General features: G+C 38.2%; 1 protein-coding gene across 2 annotated transcripts in view; it reads right to left on the bottom strand.

Annotated features, from left to right (window-relative positions):
• Window positions 1-1,278: 1,278 nt before the first annotated feature.
• Window positions 1,279-19,202, bottom strand: part of PAXBP1 (PAX3 and PAX7 binding protein 1) — a 35,108-nt gene continuing 17,184 nt past the window's right edge. For both annotated transcript variants that reach the window (XM_073362186.1, XM_073362195.1), the window contains exons 8-18: window positions 18,034-18,157; window positions 15,071-15,170; window positions 14,406-14,521; window positions 12,208-12,407; window positions 10,626-10,770; window positions 10,353-10,474; window positions 9,449-9,525; window positions 9,054-9,120; window positions 5,098-5,244; window positions 4,461-4,615; window positions 1,279-2,788 (exon numbers count right to left, since the gene is read on the bottom strand). In XM_073362186.1, the coding sequence (XP_073218287.1) occupies window positions 2,671-2,788; window positions 4,461-4,615; window positions 5,098-5,244; window positions 9,054-9,120; window positions 9,449-9,525; window positions 10,353-10,474; window positions 10,626-10,770; window positions 12,208-12,407; window positions 14,406-14,521; window positions 15,071-15,170; window positions 18,034-18,157 (1,371 nt within the window). In that variant the 3' untranslated portion in view covers window positions 1,279-2,670. The remainder of the gene's footprint in view (window positions 2,789-4,460; window positions 4,616-5,097; window positions 5,245-9,053; window positions 9,121-9,448; window positions 9,526-10,352; window positions 10,475-10,625; window positions 10,771-12,207; window positions 12,408-14,405; window positions 14,522-15,070; window positions 15,171-18,033; window positions 18,158-19,202) is intronic.

The following is a 19,202-nucleotide window of genomic DNA, read 5'->3' as shown; positions in this document are numbered from 1 at the left end:
TTTTTATTTTTTAAGGGGCATAACACCTCCTACTGCTACTTGGTACAGTCAGGAGTAAGTGGGTGGAGAGAAGAGGAAAAGTGGCCACTCCCTCAATAGAAACTTAGCTCCAGGGAGGGTAAAGACAACCAGAAGGTTAGAGTTTGGGAGCGTAGTTGCTCTGTGAAGCATGTGCCCTGTCAGGGAAAGTTAAGTGTAAAGAGCATAGTGAGATATTGCTTCCCTTAGGAGTCAAAATTCCCCTCTGCAACATTTATACTGTGGAGGTGGACACAGTTGGACAGCAGAGCAAGGCCAAAACAGAGTACAGCCTCATAGGGCATAATAAAATCAGCTGTTCCTACAGATCTTGTCTTCCATTAGAAGTACCAGTCAGACGCACTGGTGGGGTTCTACTCTGCTTCTCGCTGCCTCCTTCACAAGATAATATAGTAGTGCGTCAGCCATAGCTCATACAGCTATTTGGGTTTGGTTTGTGGGTTTTATTATATTCATGGAGGCCATATCAAATAATTGTCTACATTTCCCCACGTTGCCCCCGCCACAGTACATTCTAGCCCACAGTGGAGGTGTTTGAATTTGCAAGAATTCCTTTTCCAGATAAGGTATTAAATTGCAGCCATTGTTCTGGCCACAGAAAATTGGATAACATTCATATAATGCCTGTTAAACCCCACAATTCAATTATCCAGGAAGTCTTGCTCCTGGGGATAAGTGCTCTACCTCAACTGGAGCTGACTGAATATTAATAGTTTTATCCTAATGTATTATAAAATAATATACTTACACTGGTAAGGTCTTTAAACCCCTTTGATTAAAATGGAATTCGAAGCACTCAGTTTTACAAGATTTTAAAAGGAGTCAAGTATGTTTTCTGCAGTTGCAGTAATGAAAAATGTTAGGTATTTACACTCAATAGCAAATAAAGTATCCCTGAATATTCATGGCTGTTGCTTTTAATTAGCAATAACAGTAGTCATAAAACTCTGAATTTAGGAACTGCAGGACCAGGGTTCTTGCTGCAGCTCTGCAGGTGTGTGTAATTAAGAGGTATAGCCTCTCCATAACGAAGACTGCAACCAGAATTCCACTATGAAAGGTGGATTTGGATCCTAATAATATAAAGAGATCCCATCTCAAAACAATATGGCCTTGGTATATTTCAAAATCCTCCTTCCAATTCAAGTTTTTCCTCCATTTTTAAAGAATTAGTCAACAAGCATGCAGATTTCTTCCTTTACCTCACTCCCAAAGAACAAACAAAATAAGCTTCACAGGTTTCACTGAGACAGCTCCATGACAGACAAGTTTATTGGAAGGATTCTTAAAAGCAGATACTCAGAATGTGCTCCATCAGCCCAAGTTCAAACAAATTGTTTGGTTTCCAAATGATGTGTGCATGTTACAAATTGTACATTTTTAATATCCTCATTTATACCACATGACATGAGCATAAAATATGATTATAATGTTACTCAGTATGCCAATTTATTGCTACAATTCCCAACTAACATAGGGCACACCTGGAAATAGCTTGTCCAAGCCAGTGACTGCAAGTTAGTGCTCCTGGGACTCCAAGATGTCACTAGTGTTCTGACAAAAAACACCTCTTATACCTAACAGGCCATTTTGTGTTGTAAGCTAGTCCATTTTTTAAAGTGGTCTTACTTGACAGGAAGTGTTAAATTTAAAGTTGTTTGAATATTCACTGTGTGATATTTATATTGACTCATAAGAAATCTTTGTTTCCTTTGTTTGGCTTTTACACCTCTAGAAATATCCATGTGTGATCAACTATATTTGACATCTACATCAAAGATATTATAAATTGTGCAATAGAACACAAATAGTAGATTTAGCAGAGTTGTTCAAGGGATGAGAGTCCAGGATCCATGACTGAAATGCTGCCCCCTTCAAGATGAGGGGGGGTGGGGAGGGAGAGAAGAGAGAAGGAGGCACACACCATCACACAGTGTTGCCATTTACCTTAAAAAACATAAGTTACCACATGTTTAAGTCATCAGACTACTGTTTGCATCAAAAACTATGCTAATGATGATTTTTAAAACAGTCTGAAGAAAGATCCATATTAACTCTGAATACAAGATGTAAAGTTAAGCTATTTCAGTCTGAGTGAAGCACAGCTACTTTGTAATGTTAGGTGCTATGTGAAAGCTTCTTTACTATTTAGGTCAAATGATTCTCGTATATTTTGCCAGCCCTTTTGACCAATAATGCAGTCAGTTTATTGAAGTGAATTTCAGCAACTGAAACACTTATTTCAACAGCAGAAAACCACTATATCCAGTGTGAAAGTAACAGGGTGGTATAAATATAAGCATACTGTATATTACACATTATATATTTACACATACTCCAGTTAACCATGGGACGATTAACTGAGTAGATGACTAGCTATCATGGGGTACAAAATATTTTTGTAAACAATGTGTTGAGAGATTTTAAGGGAAGTCTGACTGCTGGAAAGATGGTCTTCCTGGATTCCTTTTCTTTTTTTAAAGAAATCAATACTTATTAAGGATGATGTATGTAACAATGCACTTTGTATTAAAACAAGGATCAATATTTTACAGTTTAAGAAAACTTTACATATGTACATAAATTACACATCAGGAATGGTTTTAAAGCTCAAAAGGAGTCATCTAAGAGTTATTTCCCTTCAATTAAAACCTTTAACTCTTTCACATTATGGTCATTTGCAACTGTCACAGCATGATCCAGCGCTCGAATACTTGCTAGAAGCTTTACTGTCTGTTTTATATGCTCCCTAAATGAAGGAAAAAAATAAGTTAATAAAACTAGAAATCAAAACCTTGCACAAGTCAAATAATATTTTAGAAATGTTTCACTACTTATTCTTTTTTCTCACAGCAAGTGAGCCAGCTTGTGGATAACTTTTTTTTTTTTTTAAAAATATGGCTCATTGAAATTAGTGTGTTTCTGGATATGAAAACAAAAAAGTCTCTTTTGGTGATAGCAATACTAGAAACAGGAAGGGAAGACAAGCTGCCTATGTTTGGCTTATTTGGACAGTCTCAGAAAAAACTACTGGGTCACATGTGGTGTTAGGAAGTCAGTCACAGCTTCCTTTAACACACACACACACACACACACACACACAGAGCTTGAACCAAAACATCTAAAAAATTAGCAGTTTTTGTGCATGCCTCAAGTGATAAAAATACTGTTACACATTCGTAATAGATTGATCTGGATTGGGTAGGAACAACAGATTCACAGTAAACAAAATCCTAGCAATCCAGGAGGTACAAGCCTGGTAGGAAAATTTTAAAAGTCCCACAAAAGAAACAAGATGCAGACATGAAATTTAAACTATCCAAAGAAATGTTCATGACTACAGAAATCCAAAATCTACCCTAAATGGGACTATCAAATTGAACTATGAAGTGGTGTCCGACAAACAGATGCAAACATGGGTTATGAGGTTTTGTTTCCCTCTTGGCACAAGTAATTAATTATTCTATTTCAAAGCAAAAACAATGTACTAGAGTAATATTTCCCCAGTGACTATGGGACAGAGGAGCCTAGATGAATAGCTGTGTTGCAAAGGGAAGTAAGGTCATTTATGTAATTTTGTAAAATGAAGTTAATATAGATCAGTGGCCAATTGCACAATTGTTACCAGGAAAGTTTGGGATTTATTGTATACTTCCATATACTTAATAAAAATTATCGGCACAGAGCAAAGACGACTAAATTAATTGGAACTAGAATATCAGGAAGAAATCCTTTTAGCTCAATATCCATCTACCCTTTCAGTATTAATCCACAGTTCCAGTTTGAGTTTGCCAGACAAACAGCTAGTTTAGAAAGAAGATACCAATTTATAAACTAGGATGGCTATTGAAAGACTTTCATTTTCTACTGGAATCTCTCTCCTCACCTCCTCCAATTCACCTCTAGTAGCCACATGTGGGCATTTAAGTGTCTAATCCCATTTATGCTTTTAGGTGTGGTGATTCTCATGAGCAGGGATTAAACAATGTTATCTGAGAATGTAAGGAATTTCTCCAGTGGGTTGTCCATGTGTGTTTAAGACAAGAGCACAACCTGGATTACAGAAATCTTTATTGCGGACAGTGGCGGGAATTTGCATGGCAAGTAATTAGCTGCATCAGCAAATTTGTAAAGAAACCAGCAAAACCAAACAAAATCCCTAAATGCCACTTTTCAATTAATTGTTTAGAGCAGAACTACACAATGGGAGCAGATTAAATGTAACCTTTATACAATACACTAGCCATCCCCAAAAGCCATTGATACCATATTAAAAATCCTATTTAAACTTTAAAAAAGGGGGAACGCCTCAAAAATTTTATATATACACACGTACGTATGTCTGTTGGCACATGTGCTTTTGTGTTGTATATATCAGCAGCATGAGATACTATTGCATTACATGATTCAAAATAAATTACCTTGCATTTCTTTTCTCCACATCAGAGCATCCAATGCTATTTCTGTAAATTGTATCAGCCAGATGAACAAGGTATCTACACAAGTTTTCTAGCTGGGAAATAGTCTTGTCCCCTTTTAGATTAGTGAACCACTGTTTAGGAAAGCAAGCAATTACCTAGAGATGAGGGAAGAAGAAAATGTGTTAACAGCAAAAAGGCAAGAAAAATGACTAATACCTACGGTCTAATATGTTTTAGAAAGCCATCAAGATGCCAGTATTGGCAGTGGTAAGGCCTACACTTTGAGGGTACTATAACAACATATTAAAGACCAATGTGAGAATTAAGATGCTAGCAACACATACTAATCAATATCTTTAAAAAAAATCACCAGCAATATCAAGGATAGCAATAAGCAGAATTTCTAATTTCATATAATGTATCTTTTATTAAAAAAGTTGTCTGCTATGAAAACATAGTAACTGTTTTATTTATAAAGAGATATGGGCAACACTCGAAATCTTAGGCTAAACACAGGAAACTGAAGAGTCTCCCACTAGGGCTCCAAATATACGTTTTACTTGACTGGAAATTCAAGAGAGTTAGAAGATGTTTTTAATGTATATTTTCTAAGTATATTTTGTTCCATTTTACTTACACTTTGAGCTTTTTTAATGCTGTCATCTCCACACTCAGAATTCTGAAAAGCCATAAGGATATATCTATTTAGCAGGCCATCTATCGATAACTCCTGTAGAGTTTTGTTTGAAAGGATTCCATACCACTGGAGAAAGTTTCCTAGTAACTAAAGACACCAGAGACAATGGAAGTGTTGAATATTTGAAGGCAAAACATAAGCAACTATTGATAAACAAGAAAAAAAAATAATTTTTAAGAAGATAAAAAGACATGTTTAAATGTACTGATCAGAGTGAGGTAAAAGAAGATAACTTCTAGTTCAGTTTCATGACTAAAGAGAATCAGTGAGATGTCATTCTTCCCAGTGTTATAACATGGGATTTGTACAAAGATGATGATTACAGAGCATTCTATGGAAAATATATACAAAGAAACAAGAACAAATCAAGGTTTTTACAGCCCAAGTTTGTTGTATAAAGTCCATTAAGTGTTGTCTAGTGCAGTGATGTCCGAACTTTTCAGTCTGAGGGCTGAACAACAAAAAACAAAACAAAACCAAACCACAATCAGTACTTTGGGGCAGACGCTGCCCTGTTCTTGCTTCCTTTGTACCACCTGCAAACAACCCTGGCATGGGAAAAATCCCGTTATCGTACAGACAGCATGGGTAGTGCCTACACTTGACTCCCATCAGCCATTGGTACAGAAGGCATGTTGTGCAGGGGAGAGTGGCTAAGTGTTTTATCTCCAACTGGAATATGGACCACAGGGAACCAATGCCAGCTGGTACAAATTAAAGCATCTTGCAGACCAGTGCTGACACAGAGAATAAGGGAGCTGTTGGTTCTCAGCTTCTCCTTGATTTCTAGTCTCCTGTGCTACAGTCAGTGGCTGTGTGGGGTTTAAGAGATGTTTTTTGATAGGTACTCCCCTAAGCACAGGCAGAGCTAGTGAATCTCCAGATCCTGTTCTCTGGAGCTCCATAGCCTGGCAAGAAAGCAGGGCTACTCTCCCCACCCTACCCTGCAGCATGAGAGCAGCAATTCAGAGCACTCCCAATTCATGCAAAAGCTCCAGCTGGGGCTTCAAAGAAAGTAGTGGAAGACAGTTTGGGAGGATGTGCCTGCTCCTACTTCCTCCCTGTAGCAGCAGGATGATGCAAAACATTTCATTGAAAAGGTTACAGGGAGCAACATTTTATATCAATTTTCTTGGTATAAAAATACCAGTTTTCTTAACAGCATAGCTGTCAAATTGTGCTGCTCAGTATGAGACATTTTATGTAGATTTAATAAGCTATTTTGTATGTTTGCAAATTTTAACATAACCAGACACTTCAACTTACAGTCAACACAATCTGTCCCAAACAGTGAAAGGAGAGGACATGCAGCTCCACTAAACTTGACAGCTGTTGCTGTGGGGAGATAAATGGGTGCTGGAGTGTATTTGGGAGTATGGGACGGTTTCAGTGGTAGGTGACTTGGGGCTGTCTGGGTGTAAAGTTCTGCAGGAGTACCTGGGGGAAAGCTGGTGCAGATAGCTGTTAGAGCTTGGGATCAGTGGTAGGCCCCTCACCTTCTCTCTGTTGCCTCGATGTGCTGCCATTGCTGCCACTACTATGCTCCTTCCCTACTTTGGTCCAGCAGGGGAAGCACTGAGGCCTGGCTGCCTGCTCAGCAGGTGCCACAGTAACTCCTGGCAACCAGTGGCACCAATATTACAAGTCACTTCCGCAGTTTGCTAAGATTTCTCACAGGTTGTACAGAATAAGTAACAGGGCTGTCAAATGGAAGTATCATGCAAGGTGTGTGACCCTTTGTCAAGGCTGTCAGTCAGAACTCGGGGATCAGCCTCAGAGCCCCTAGATCAGTGTTTTTCCAAGTTCGGGTGGCAATCCAGTATTGGGTCGTGGCATGTAAGGCACTGGGTTGCCTTGCTCAGCACCCAGGGACCCTAATGGCTTTGGTCAGCACCACCGACCAGGACGTTAGAAGTCCCATCAGCAGTGCTGCCCAGCTAAGGCAGGCTAGTGCCTCCTTGTTCTGATACCGCGCTGTGCCCCGGAAGCAGCCAGCTGCGGGGCCGGCTTCTAGGCAGGGGGCCCACAAGGTTCTGCATACTGCCCCCGCCCCGAGCACCAGCTCCACACTCCCACTGGCCGGGTACCAGCCAATGGGAGCTGGGAAGAATGCCTGCACACCAGAGCCACGCCTGGTGCTGGCTGTTTCTGGGGCACAGCACGGTCTCTGATGCCAGGACAGGCGGGAAGCCTGCCTCTGCACCCCAGCTGCGTCCCTGACTGGGAGCTGCCGGAGGTAAGTCCGTGCCCCAATCCCCTGCCCCAGCCCTGAGCCCCCCCACAAACCCAGAACCCCTTCCTGAACCCCAAACCCCTCATCCCTGGCCCCACCCCAGAGCCCTGACCCCCTCCTGCACCCCAACCCCCTGCCTCAGCCCAGGGCCCCCTCCCACACCCCAAACCCCTCATTCCCAGCTTCGTTGGGTTAGGAGCATCAACAATTTTCTTCAACTGGGTCCCCAGAAAGAGTTTGAAAACCACCACCCTAGACCACAGGTTGGACACCATTGGTCTCCTGGTTTAACACAGAACTGGAAAGGCCAGGAACTCAATACTAATCCTGACTCTTGCAGACTTCTATGGCTTTGTCAAGTCAAAATTACTCTGTGCCATTTTCCCCATCTGTAAAATGACACTTTCCTACCACAGCATAATGAAGTGAGGGGGTTATTTATGAAAATTGCTTTCAAGATGCGGCTGAATTTACTTTATTTTAAAATAAAAGCAAGGTCATGAACATATGACCAATTTTGGTCTTCTACAAATCACTTTCATTTTAATGTTTGAGAACTGAGAGCCATGCCCAGTTTTTCCTCTAGAACACACACCCACTCACACCCAAGATAAAAATTAAAAAAGAAAGAAAGGTTTAAGGGTGGCCAATTGTACGCTTTTAAATTGAAATGTTTGTTGCCAAAATGTTACAAGTATTGTTATGTATATGAACAGATTTTCAAACGTATCCAGAAGTTGGAGAAACAATCCCATTTCTCCCCAATTCAGTCCCTACACCCACCACTGGAAAATCCTAGATCTACTACTGTTTGCAGAAGTCTGTAAAGTTTGGATATTTGTTGAGTTCATATACTTTATTTCAAATGAAAGGGCAAGCGACCATTGTGTCTAATTTCAACAGTCGCTAAAGATTAAAAAAAAGAGGGCCACCTTCTGACTATGCATATGTGAAGACAAGGAGTTTCCTCCATCTTCTCTCTACCCCCTTGCCTCAAGTAGACCAAGATTACAATTGTTCTAGAACTCTGGAGCAAGCAGTGACTGAAAGCCAAAGGGATAAATAAATGTGTCACTTGTGCACAATGAGTTTGATGTTTCCTACTTTTTTTAAAAGTTAAAAATAAACAACCAAAGTAGCTGTTCTGTCCTTTGTCCCCAACCAAGACCTTTCATTTCAGCTACCCTGTTTATATTTTGCCTGCACGCTTTTAGATTTTGTCAGATTTTATTTTTTGGTCATTTGGACTATCAAGACTGATCTGCTTTGTATGTCAAATAAATATGTAATGCATAATTTTAAAATAGTTATCATTTACAAAGTGATCTGTCCAAGCTCTCTGTTCTTTGTATAAGAGATGGTTTTAAAAGGGGATGAAATTTTGTCAGAAGAGAATTTCCTTTAAACCTTACAGTGCTACTTTAACTTAAAATTGAAATTTATCTTAAAATTACAAATGTTCACTATATCTGTACTTATATACCCCACTCAAAGTACCGAATATAGTAATTTCATTAGTCTACAAAGCTAAATTTTTTTCAAAAGTTTCCCACAACCTCCCTTCCACCATATGCATTTTTAAGTAATTCTCTAAAATATTTAAGTGTATTTTATTGTAGCAGTACCTGGCTTGAGGCCTCATCAGATATTTTTGTTGGCTTACCTTCACTGAGGACCAAAACTGGCGTTGGAAAAACAAATAAGGACCAGAGTTCTTGTTTTCTAAGATGCTGGAAAATAAAAGGATTTCTCTAAACTTGTTTAATAGGTAACCATAAAAACTTCAGTCTGAAGGTTGTGGATTATTCTTATTTTCATGAATGGAGGACAGACTACAGTAAAATTCCAAAGTTTCAAATAACTTTTTTCATCATTTTCGCCTCATTACATTCTTACAGTATGTTATTAAACCTGAAAAAAAAAATCGCTAAAACCCAAACCCAAGAACGAGCCCAGAGCTATAAAAAGCCTCAGCTACCATATGCAAGACAAAAAGGCAACTGGTATTGCCAATCAAGATGTTTATGGCTGTTTTGCACATTTAAACAAGCAACTTACTTTTTGGGGTACAATGGCATGAACACATCGTCATCTAGCGTTCTTCTCATTCTTAGTAACAGGGCCTTCAAGAGTGTCTGAAAAAGTTAAGAGATGAAAATGCTAAAAATTTTTGCAGTCCTGCGTTGGTTGTTAGCTAAATTAAAGGCCTCTTTAGAAGTTAAAAATGCAAAGTGCTTTAAGCCCCAATTCAGCAAACTACATAAACATGCTTAACTTCAAGTATGCGGGTAGTCCTACTGAAGTCAAATATTGGGAATAGCTACAATTAACAAGTCAGTAAAAATACTGGACTTCAGTTTAAAGGGAACTGAAGTCAATTTAGCTATTCCTGTGCTTAACTTTAAACAAATTTTTAACAATTTGCAGGATCAGGGTCTTATACAGTCTTAATCTAACAACTCTGCTGGGAGTTATCGCCTATTTTAAGGTTTGCATTCATACTCCGTTAACTTCTATACTGTAAGTATACAGCTATGACACTGCAAAATATCAGTAAGCTGTCAAAGACATTCTTTTGTCATAAAAGACAAGCAAATGAATTACGTGGCACTCAATCTAGAGGTTCTAGCAATACAATATGCTATGAAAACAGAAGCAATGGCGTTTCCAACTGAACCTTAAAGTGAAATTATAGCCCCATAACTAAGTTTGGTACATTTTGAATCACTCTGTTCAAATCCTATTGTACATTTTGTACAGACTCAAATGGCTTAGCATCCTTCCTAGTTTACTTCCCCCAGCTGCTCCAGTGGGTCTTTAGCACTACGGAACTGGGCACTGGCACATCCATTAGTTGTAAGATTCTCTTTCTTGTTCCAATGTGTCTAATGTTTCTCATTATGCTGCAGAAATTCTATAAAATAGATTTCCAAACTAGTATGACTGAGGAAAAAAATGTTACCTGTGTGTTTTTGTTTTCTGCGTTTACCACTGAAGGGTATCCATTTACTAGTTTCTGTGTAACTGCTACCATCCTAGATGTCTGTGTTGTAGAAAAAGGGTCCCACATACTTTCAGCAAGTACTAGTAAAAATAATTAAGAATTACTACACAGTTTTCTTTGCAGGTGCTCAAAAAGTAGGTATTAAGACAGTTAAATCACATGAAAGTTGTTCTTCTGTATTTACTATGGTTTAATATTTGTAAAAGTTACAAAATAGCATTTAAGTCATACCTGTTAGTTTAGGGAGAACAACTCTTTCTACAATGGTAGGTAATAGTGAAATATCAGCATCATCCTTCTCTTGCTCCTGTTCTTCACAGCCATAAAATAGCAACGATTCAAACCACAACATGCTCTCAAAATCTTGACACTTGCCCTATTAAAATTAATAGGACAGACGTTAGTCCCATACATTTAAACATTGTTTGAGGCCAACAGGAGTTTTAAAGAGCCTGAACAACTTATTTAGCCATCCTAAAACATCAGCATAATACACTTGAAGGCCAAAGTTTTTTTCCCTCCTTTTAAAAAGAAAACAATAGCTTTGGAATTATGAGCCAAGTATCCTAGACATCCTAAAGGCACATTAGGCACATTAGCCATTAGAAAAAGAGCCAGATTTTTAAGAGGTGTTTAGGCACCTAATGGGATTTTCAAAGGTGCTTTACTCACACGGAATTCAATGCAGACTTCTCTGCATTTTTATCTGGCCCAAAATACCTTAGTTAAGCACAAATCACTTTGGGCCTATTCATTTCTGCAACTGATTCTGCATGACTGAGGGTAAGCCACTCTGCCTTAATTTCCCCATTAACAAAATGGGGATAGTATTCACTTACTTCAGAGCGATGTAAAGTATTTTCTTTTCTTACACTGGTGGCATACAAATCATTGACTACCACTCTGTACAAAACCCCAGCATGGAATACACTAGTGATACCACACTAACTACAGAATCCTGATGAAAAAGGCCTATTTTATATAAATGTGGTTTTCTTATATGCCCATTTTGTAGCCTATGGAACATAAATGGTTAAACCTGCGAGCACCAAAATGTCTCATGTGTCCACACACTATTATATTTGTAATTCTACTCCACATAGACAGATACTGGGGGACATCTATTAACATTATTTATAACCTATCCCCTTCCTGGCATCAGCCCTGTTTCTATATTCTAACGTAAGTGAAATGAATAGCCAAATCATTAAAAATTGTAAGTGGAAAGCTATTTGGCATATTTTCAACATACCTATATGCTTAACTGGGAAATAAAATAGCTCATTTTATTCTGAAGGTACACTCAACAATAAACAAGTTTAAATTGTTTTAAGATCTGTTTTCCCTTAAGTACTTTTGTTCTAAATAAATACTTTGCTTTAAGAAGTTTACGTCTTTAAGAAGTGGTTACTGGATACCACTGTCATTGCTCCCAAAGGAAAGAGAACTGCAGATGTTGAACTTAAGTCAGACCTGCTGTGCTAACCACAGGGGACAGCAGCCCAAAGCCCAGTCTGAGCATGGAAGAATCATATGATTCCATTTAAAAAAAAAAAAGGTTATTAATTATATTTCCATACCTCCTGGGAGCCCTAACCATGGACTAGGACCACATTGTGCTAGATGTGGTACATACAGAACAAAAACAAGGCCCCTGCCCTAAAGAGCTTACACCCTTATAATCTTGAGAGCTTGAGGCCCAAGACCTGAGAGTGGCATACTCGAAAAGAACCGAAGGGTAGTTCACCTTGTTTTGAAAAAATGATGCTCTAAATGCACAACAGTTCACTTAATTTGAGTAACAGTATCTTACCTCCAAAGGAGCCCAGGTAAGGAGCTGAAGTCTTATTAAAGGATTAAACAGCTTTGGTAAACAGAGGCCAATATAAGCATCTTTATAAGAGGAGAAATACTTGGAACGCCAGGCTTCAAACTGTGATTTAATGCAGTCAATTGAGTAGAAACTTTCTAGTACATCTTCAAAAACTTTGGTGGATTCCTTCAAAATGCGATCTAGGGGGGAAAAGTTTAGAGAACTAGGTAACAAGCTGATGTTCTATTGTCTACAAGAGCTCCCATAAGGTGGTTTACCCAAGCAAATTAAATGAGATTCAGCTTAGAAACTGACAAAAGCAACAAAAAAATTCAGTTTTCTAGTTTCTTGTCCTCTGTTCTTCCCTCACTGCAACACAAACAGTGCCTGGGTGCTGTAAGTGTCTATTTGGTAAACTGTTTTATCATGCAGATATGTTTTATATTAAGATCTAGTAAGCTTTGGTAGCACCACCAGTTTTGTTTCAGTAGTAGCCAGAAGTGGGACGGTATCAATAATGATAAATAAGGGTGAAAATGAAGAACTAAGTGCCACGTTCTAAGTGTGACGGGGCATCCTTAACACTAGCCAGTCAAATGAGGGTTCCAGAAAGCGTGGATTTGGACATGTGGATCTTAGAGCGAATTGAGCTGTTGATAATGTGAATATATATATCACATAATAATAATAAAAAATCACATTTAGTGAACATTACAATTACAAGGAACTTTTTTTGTATTTTTACTGTACTAATAGTTTACAAGCCTAGCAGCTGTTTAAGTTCCTGCTTTATCCTTTTACTCCCTCTCACCCCTTTTCTTACACAATTACGTTCTCTTCATTTTAGTCATTCCTTCTTCCTGCAGCTCTAGTTCTCTTTGTTGTAAGCAATGTTTAGAGTTAGAGCATCAAGAATATAAAGAGACAAACTTCAAAGGGCCCTTCCTATAGCTCTTCAGTTCCAAAAGAGAAACAAATGGGAGGCGTTACAAAGTGGAGCATCATATAACTGTATCTTTTATACTGGTCTCCCACAACAGTGATACCTAAACTAAGAACATATTAAATTGTCCCAGCAATCTTTAACTGCCATTATATCCCAGTTATATGTATGCCATTTGTGCATCTTGCAATCCAAAATGAATCTATGGTGTGTATGATATGAATATACTAACAGTCTTTAATAGATACTGAGCAGGCATAGTATCTGTTTCTAAATCTCATATATGCACAAGAAGCCAAGTTAAAACAGCAGTTCAGGTTCTAAGTTTTTAACTAGATAGTTGAGGTTAATATTGTTTTTAACAAAAGTTTTATTGTACCTGCAAAAAAACCTAAACAGACACTTCACAAAACTCAAACAGATTATTCTTATGCACGGGTAGCAGTTTTCGTGAAACCACAGCCAATTAAAACAATGGAATTTTTAGGGTTATAGGCTTACAGGCCTAAGTCACTACACAGCTCATTTAGTTACATGTATACAAAAAAAATATATATATTAAATTTCAAACTGTTAGCTCATAGCAACATAGCTCCATAAAAATTGTCAATAAGCTTATAGACACTTATGCAGAACTTCAGAAAAGACATGGTCTTTCACCTACCAAAGTCTGCAACTTCAGAATTCTTGGGGATAATAGAATATCTTGCCAAAAATCACCCCAATATATATATATATATGTATTTTTTTTTTAGAAGATAGAGTTCAAGTGTGTCCCACTGAACAATGAATTGCCAAAATCCACACAAACTTAAATGTTTAACTCTTGTCATTAGAGGGAGCATGTGTTTCATAATGCAATAGAAACCACTCAAAGAAAATAAAGCACTGAATCTGTGCAAAACTGTATGGTGGCGTGGGGAAGGAGGCATGTTGTTACACTTTACTATGCAAGTTTGTTCTGCAAGAAGGGAGGAAGAGCAATTCCTCTATTTTAGCTAGACTATCTCCATAGAATAAATTGAATTTGTACATGATTTTAGAACAGGTCTGTTAAACTTCGTTTTAAGAGTTGATATTGTCCCCATCAAGTTCCATATTCTTATTAAATGCTTTTTTAAAAAACAACTTCAAATCACTGTTGTGATTCTGTTATCTTGTCATTCTAAGTCTAGAAAAAAATCCATATTGTGTAATATGCATTTTTTTTTTTAGGATTTCCATGTTCAGTTAATAAGTGAGTGACTTTTCTAACCTCGTTCCATGTTGAAATTAGTAATATCTGTTGAAGTTTCTTCATCATCACTAGAAAGGCCTTCAAAGTGATCTGCCATCTTCCCAGTTTGTTCTCTTGCTTGCCTACGACGGGCTCTATAAGGCAGCAATACAATTACAGTATAAACCAATCATTAAGATCTTTGTACAAATGAACAATAGTTTAGCCATGCTGGTCCTACTCCTGACCCCAGGAGAGCCAAAGTAAAGATAGCCTCTCCATCCCTCACCATGGGAGCTAGGGGAAAGCAGTAAGGACTGCAGCAAGACTGGAGTGTCTTATAGGCATTTTCAGTAACTTTAGCAAGCACCATCTGATTGGCTGCTTCCACATACTAAGCCTGAATATTTCTTTGAGGATATCCTTGGCAAGTACGTGGGCTGAGGCATGAGGCGCCTGGACAGAGAGATTAGGACGAAAGGAGCAAGTTTTGTTGGAAGGAGAACTGTAACTAACCAGATATGTACTTTTGTCATTTAACTAAAATGTTCTCTTCATTACTGCACAAAGCAAATAGTCTCTAAGTTGTCCAGAGTGGGGACAGCGCTTTCCTACATGTTATGGAAATCCCTGCTTGATGTAATGATACTGCATGGAGCCTTTGGGTGCTACCCCAATACAATCAGGAAATCTTAGTACTGTACCTTCTAGCTTCCCTTTCCGCAGTCCGCCGTTTTACATGCTCTTGATAGAGTGCTCTGTCTCGTCCAAAAGAATCAAGATTCGGTGCCATCAGTGCTTTACCTGCAAGATTACATTGGTTGAAATTAAAACACTTCCATCTACAGTAACAGGGAATAATGTGTTGTCCAGTATTTTGAAGCAGCTAAAAACAGACAAACCCAAATGTTTGAATCTGTAGCTACTACAGGTTGAGAGAAGTAGTGATGGAAGTTGGAATCTCAAATTGAAGATACTCCAAATTTATTCAAATACGAATTTGGCTTCATCACACTTCAGTCTTCCCCTCTAATACTGGTACTCACAAGTTATCAACACTCCGTGGCCTAAAGCAGTAAATGTTTAAACTGCTTGGTACCAACAAAAATGAAAAAAACTGTACTGCTGCTATAAATATAGCATTCAGCATGCAACATTTTAAAAACACAGTGAGTGAGCAGAGAAGAGGGGGAGGGAAGAGAAAGGCAGCCCTGTAACAAAGATTCAGTATCTGACTCCTATTCATCTAGTCTTGCTCCCTGGAACAAAATCAAGTTCACTAAGTTACGTGTAGGTTTTGATATATATCTGAAACTCCTAGGAAATAAAGCCTACGTTTTTTTCCATTTTTTTTTTTTTTAAAAAAAACAGCAATTCCATGATAGATCATTCTGATTAGCTACATTAAATTCTGCTCTTAATCAGTGAAGCCGGTGATAAGCCATTGACTGAAATTAACAAAAGTCTCCAGCTTGTCTAACCTTTGCCATAAATTCTCACAAGTATTACTTGATACCAGATCCACCCACTAGAATAAACATCACAAGATTTCAACAATAGCCTCAAACTACACAAAAATAAAGTTATGCATTCTTACCAAACCAGGTTATCAAATCATTCATCATTTAAGAATGTTAATGATTATTTGTCTTAGTGTTCCTATTTAAGAAATGGTAAATCCTTTCAGAAAAGGAAAGCTTTAGAGCAGGGGTTCTCAAACTTCATTGCACCGCAACCCCCTTCTGACAATAAAAATTACTTCATGACCCCAGGACGAGGGACCGAAGCCTGAGCCCTGCTGCCTCCCCAGGGGAACAGCCAATAACCAAAACGCAAGCTCCACTGCCTCAGGTGGGAGGGCCAAAGCTGAAGCCCAAGGGCTTCAGCCCCAGGCAGGGGGCCTGTAACTTAAGCCCTGCCACCCAGGGCTGGAGTCCTTAGGCTTCAGCCCCAGTGTTGAGGCTCGGACTTTGGCCCTGGGCCCCAGAAAGTCCAAGCCAGCCCTGGCGACCCCTGTAAAACAGGGCTGCAACCCTCTCTGGGGTCCCGACCCACAGTTTGAGAACAGCTGCTTTAGAGCATGGGAGAAGTTGTAATTTGTTCAATATGTTACATCTGTCAAGGTTATGTTACAGACTGTAACAAGACAGAGTAAAGTAAACATTTGGGGAATGTGTTTAAGTCCCTTCCAAAGGTAATAATTTTTTGGTTTAAGTAGTAAAGTGAGCTGACTGTCAAGTTGATGTGTTTGTGCACCTCTGACCGAGAAACTGACTGACCACATTACCAGTCCCAGTGGAGAGGACGACAGGACTGAAACATTTCAGGAATATATCTATTTACCAGAATATATCCTCAGGGCTCCCATGCTTCAGATAAAGCGTCCCCTTTATGACAGTATCTGGACTCTTCCCATCCCCCAAATAACATTCTAATCCAACATGCCCCACTATAGGCTCCCTAAGTAATTTGCTCAGAGCATACTTGGCATATCCTAAGCCTCAAAGCAATGCACCCAGGGTAAATGGGAGAGCCAGCACAAGGCCTATGCTCAACTAAGCTCTCAAAAGAGGGCGAGCGATTTTAACTTTAGAATTAATTAGGCTGTGTGCACATGCTGAATATTATTTCAAAAGGGACTTGCAGTGGGCAGGAGAATGTAGTTTTGTAACTAGGTACAAAATCCATTTTCGATAGTTCTTAAATAGACAAATGGATAATAGGTATAGATGTGGATACCAGAAAGCGGGGACGAAGGTGAATTTTGATTGCCCACAGGACATGTTTTCTACATATTCAAAAAAAAAAAAACTGAGGGCAATAAAAACTTTTTAAATGGAAATCTCCTTAAAAGCAGGAAACCAGATCTACCAATTTCAGGAAAGTTTTCAAAAGCACCTGAGTGAAATTTTACATGATATCATTAGTATGTGGAATAAAATATAGATAATATGAGTATCTGGTTTTTTTGCACAACTTATTTTACACATTTAACAGTGATCACCAGAACGGAGATACTGACCAATTTTTTTTAAATTGATTTCCACTTCTGGAGCAGTGGTCTCAAAAGGAGGCTTTCTATTGTGTATAAAGTATTTATAATATTACAGAGTTAGTATCTGAATATTACAACTTAAATCTGGCTAAGAGAAGAAAGCCTCCCTAGCTTTGAAATGCTTTTTCTTTTCTAAGAGTCTTAAACTTACACTGTTGAAATGTAACACTTATTGCTAACAGAATGAACTGTACTTTTTTAAAAAGTCTTCAGGTTATCAACATTTTAAAAGTCCTGTTTGGAAATCAATGGTAGATGTATCATGAATTTTGTATCTACATTAACGTAAGTAGGTCAAAAGAGAGCCTGACATAGGGAAACAGTTACATGCCAAACATCACTACTCTCAAATATCCTGAATGCTAGGAAAGAGAGAAAACACACATATATATAGTTAAGACTAGCAGATAGGAGAGATGAAGTCTCAAGAGTAAGAATGACTCAGTATTTAAACAAAACAGATCAGAATACTTTAAACCTGAATTTGCTTCTAGTCATCACAAAAGATAAGTTTTAAGTCAATCATGCTCTGCAGTATTTATTTTTAAATTAAACCATACTAAGTAAACAAGGTTGTTTAATGAATAATAAAAACCTTCAAGATGGACTGACTTGAATGGCTTGAAAACTCCGAAGATTCATCTTTAATATCATCTTGTCGTCTTTGGACAAGGCGGGAAGCTCGCTGTTTGTACAGCTGATGCATTGCTGACTCGAGTTCATTAATCAGGGGCACCTGTAAAAATATAACACACTACGTAATATCAAACTCTTCAGGTGCCTAATTGTCTGGGGTACCATACTATTCCAAGATGCAATGTAGGCTGTTGCGGTTTTTAGATACATCAGTTGTTTTCTTTTACCAGCTGATATCTTTGGAGCCAATACATGCATTTGACAGAGTTTATGATAATGGCCTTCAGTTATAGTACAAAAGTTGTACAAGTAGTTTTCACTGATAAGCAGCAGTGTGAAAAGCCTGAACAGTAAGTTAATGGCTGATTTAAAGAGATGCAGAACTAGAGTATAAATGCCACAAATGTATTCCATGGGACTGTCTTCACTGTATGTACTTGTAAGCAATGTTTTGTGCTACTGTTTACAATTAACAGAACTCACTTTTACAACAGTAGATACTAGATGCTGATTCAAAATTAATTTACTGAGAAAGTATGCTACTGACAATAAGCAGTACAGAAACAAAACATATACTGAACTTACTAAATCAATGCCAATGATTGATAGCGCACTATTACGGAATTTTATCATTGAAACATCATCCACATGCTATTGTGTATGCCAACTGATGCTCCAAACCCGAAAAAATTTACTCAAGAGCATAATTTTCACTTCAGTGGTACGAGTCATGTGAGGAAAACTATGCACTTGGGTAAATCTTTGCAGGACTGGAGTTTAAGTCAGTGATGATCTGCTACTCACTTTTTAATATGACTAATGTATTTCAGTTGTACAATTACTTTAGAAGTAAAGGTATGTTACAGCAACTAGAATTTACTGTGTTGGACAGCAGCATCATAGCTTATGTTGGGCGATCCCAGTTCCTGGCACCAAGGAATTAAAACTGGCCATATTTCTATTCAAATACAATAGACAGTAATTCTCAGTTTATTTGGCAAGACACCTCCTGTAATTTATTCATATCTGGCATTAAAACACTTAAGATATGGCCTCCTTACCTCTGAGATATGTCTAGTCCAAAATCTTTCAGCTCTAACATTTTACTGCTACCTAAAATCCAAGGTTTTGTTGTTTTTTTAAAT

Source organism: Lepidochelys kempii, chromosome 1 (assembly GCF_965140265.1).
Source record: "Lepidochelys kempii isolate rLepKem1 chromosome 1, rLepKem1.hap2, whole genome shotgun sequence".
NCBI classification, from domain to species: Eukaryota; Metazoa; Chordata; order Testudines; family Cheloniidae; genus Lepidochelys; species Lepidochelys kempii.
The sequence above is the reverse complement of the archived record's forward strand: the minus strand, read 5'-3'. Positions and strand labels throughout refer to the sequence as shown.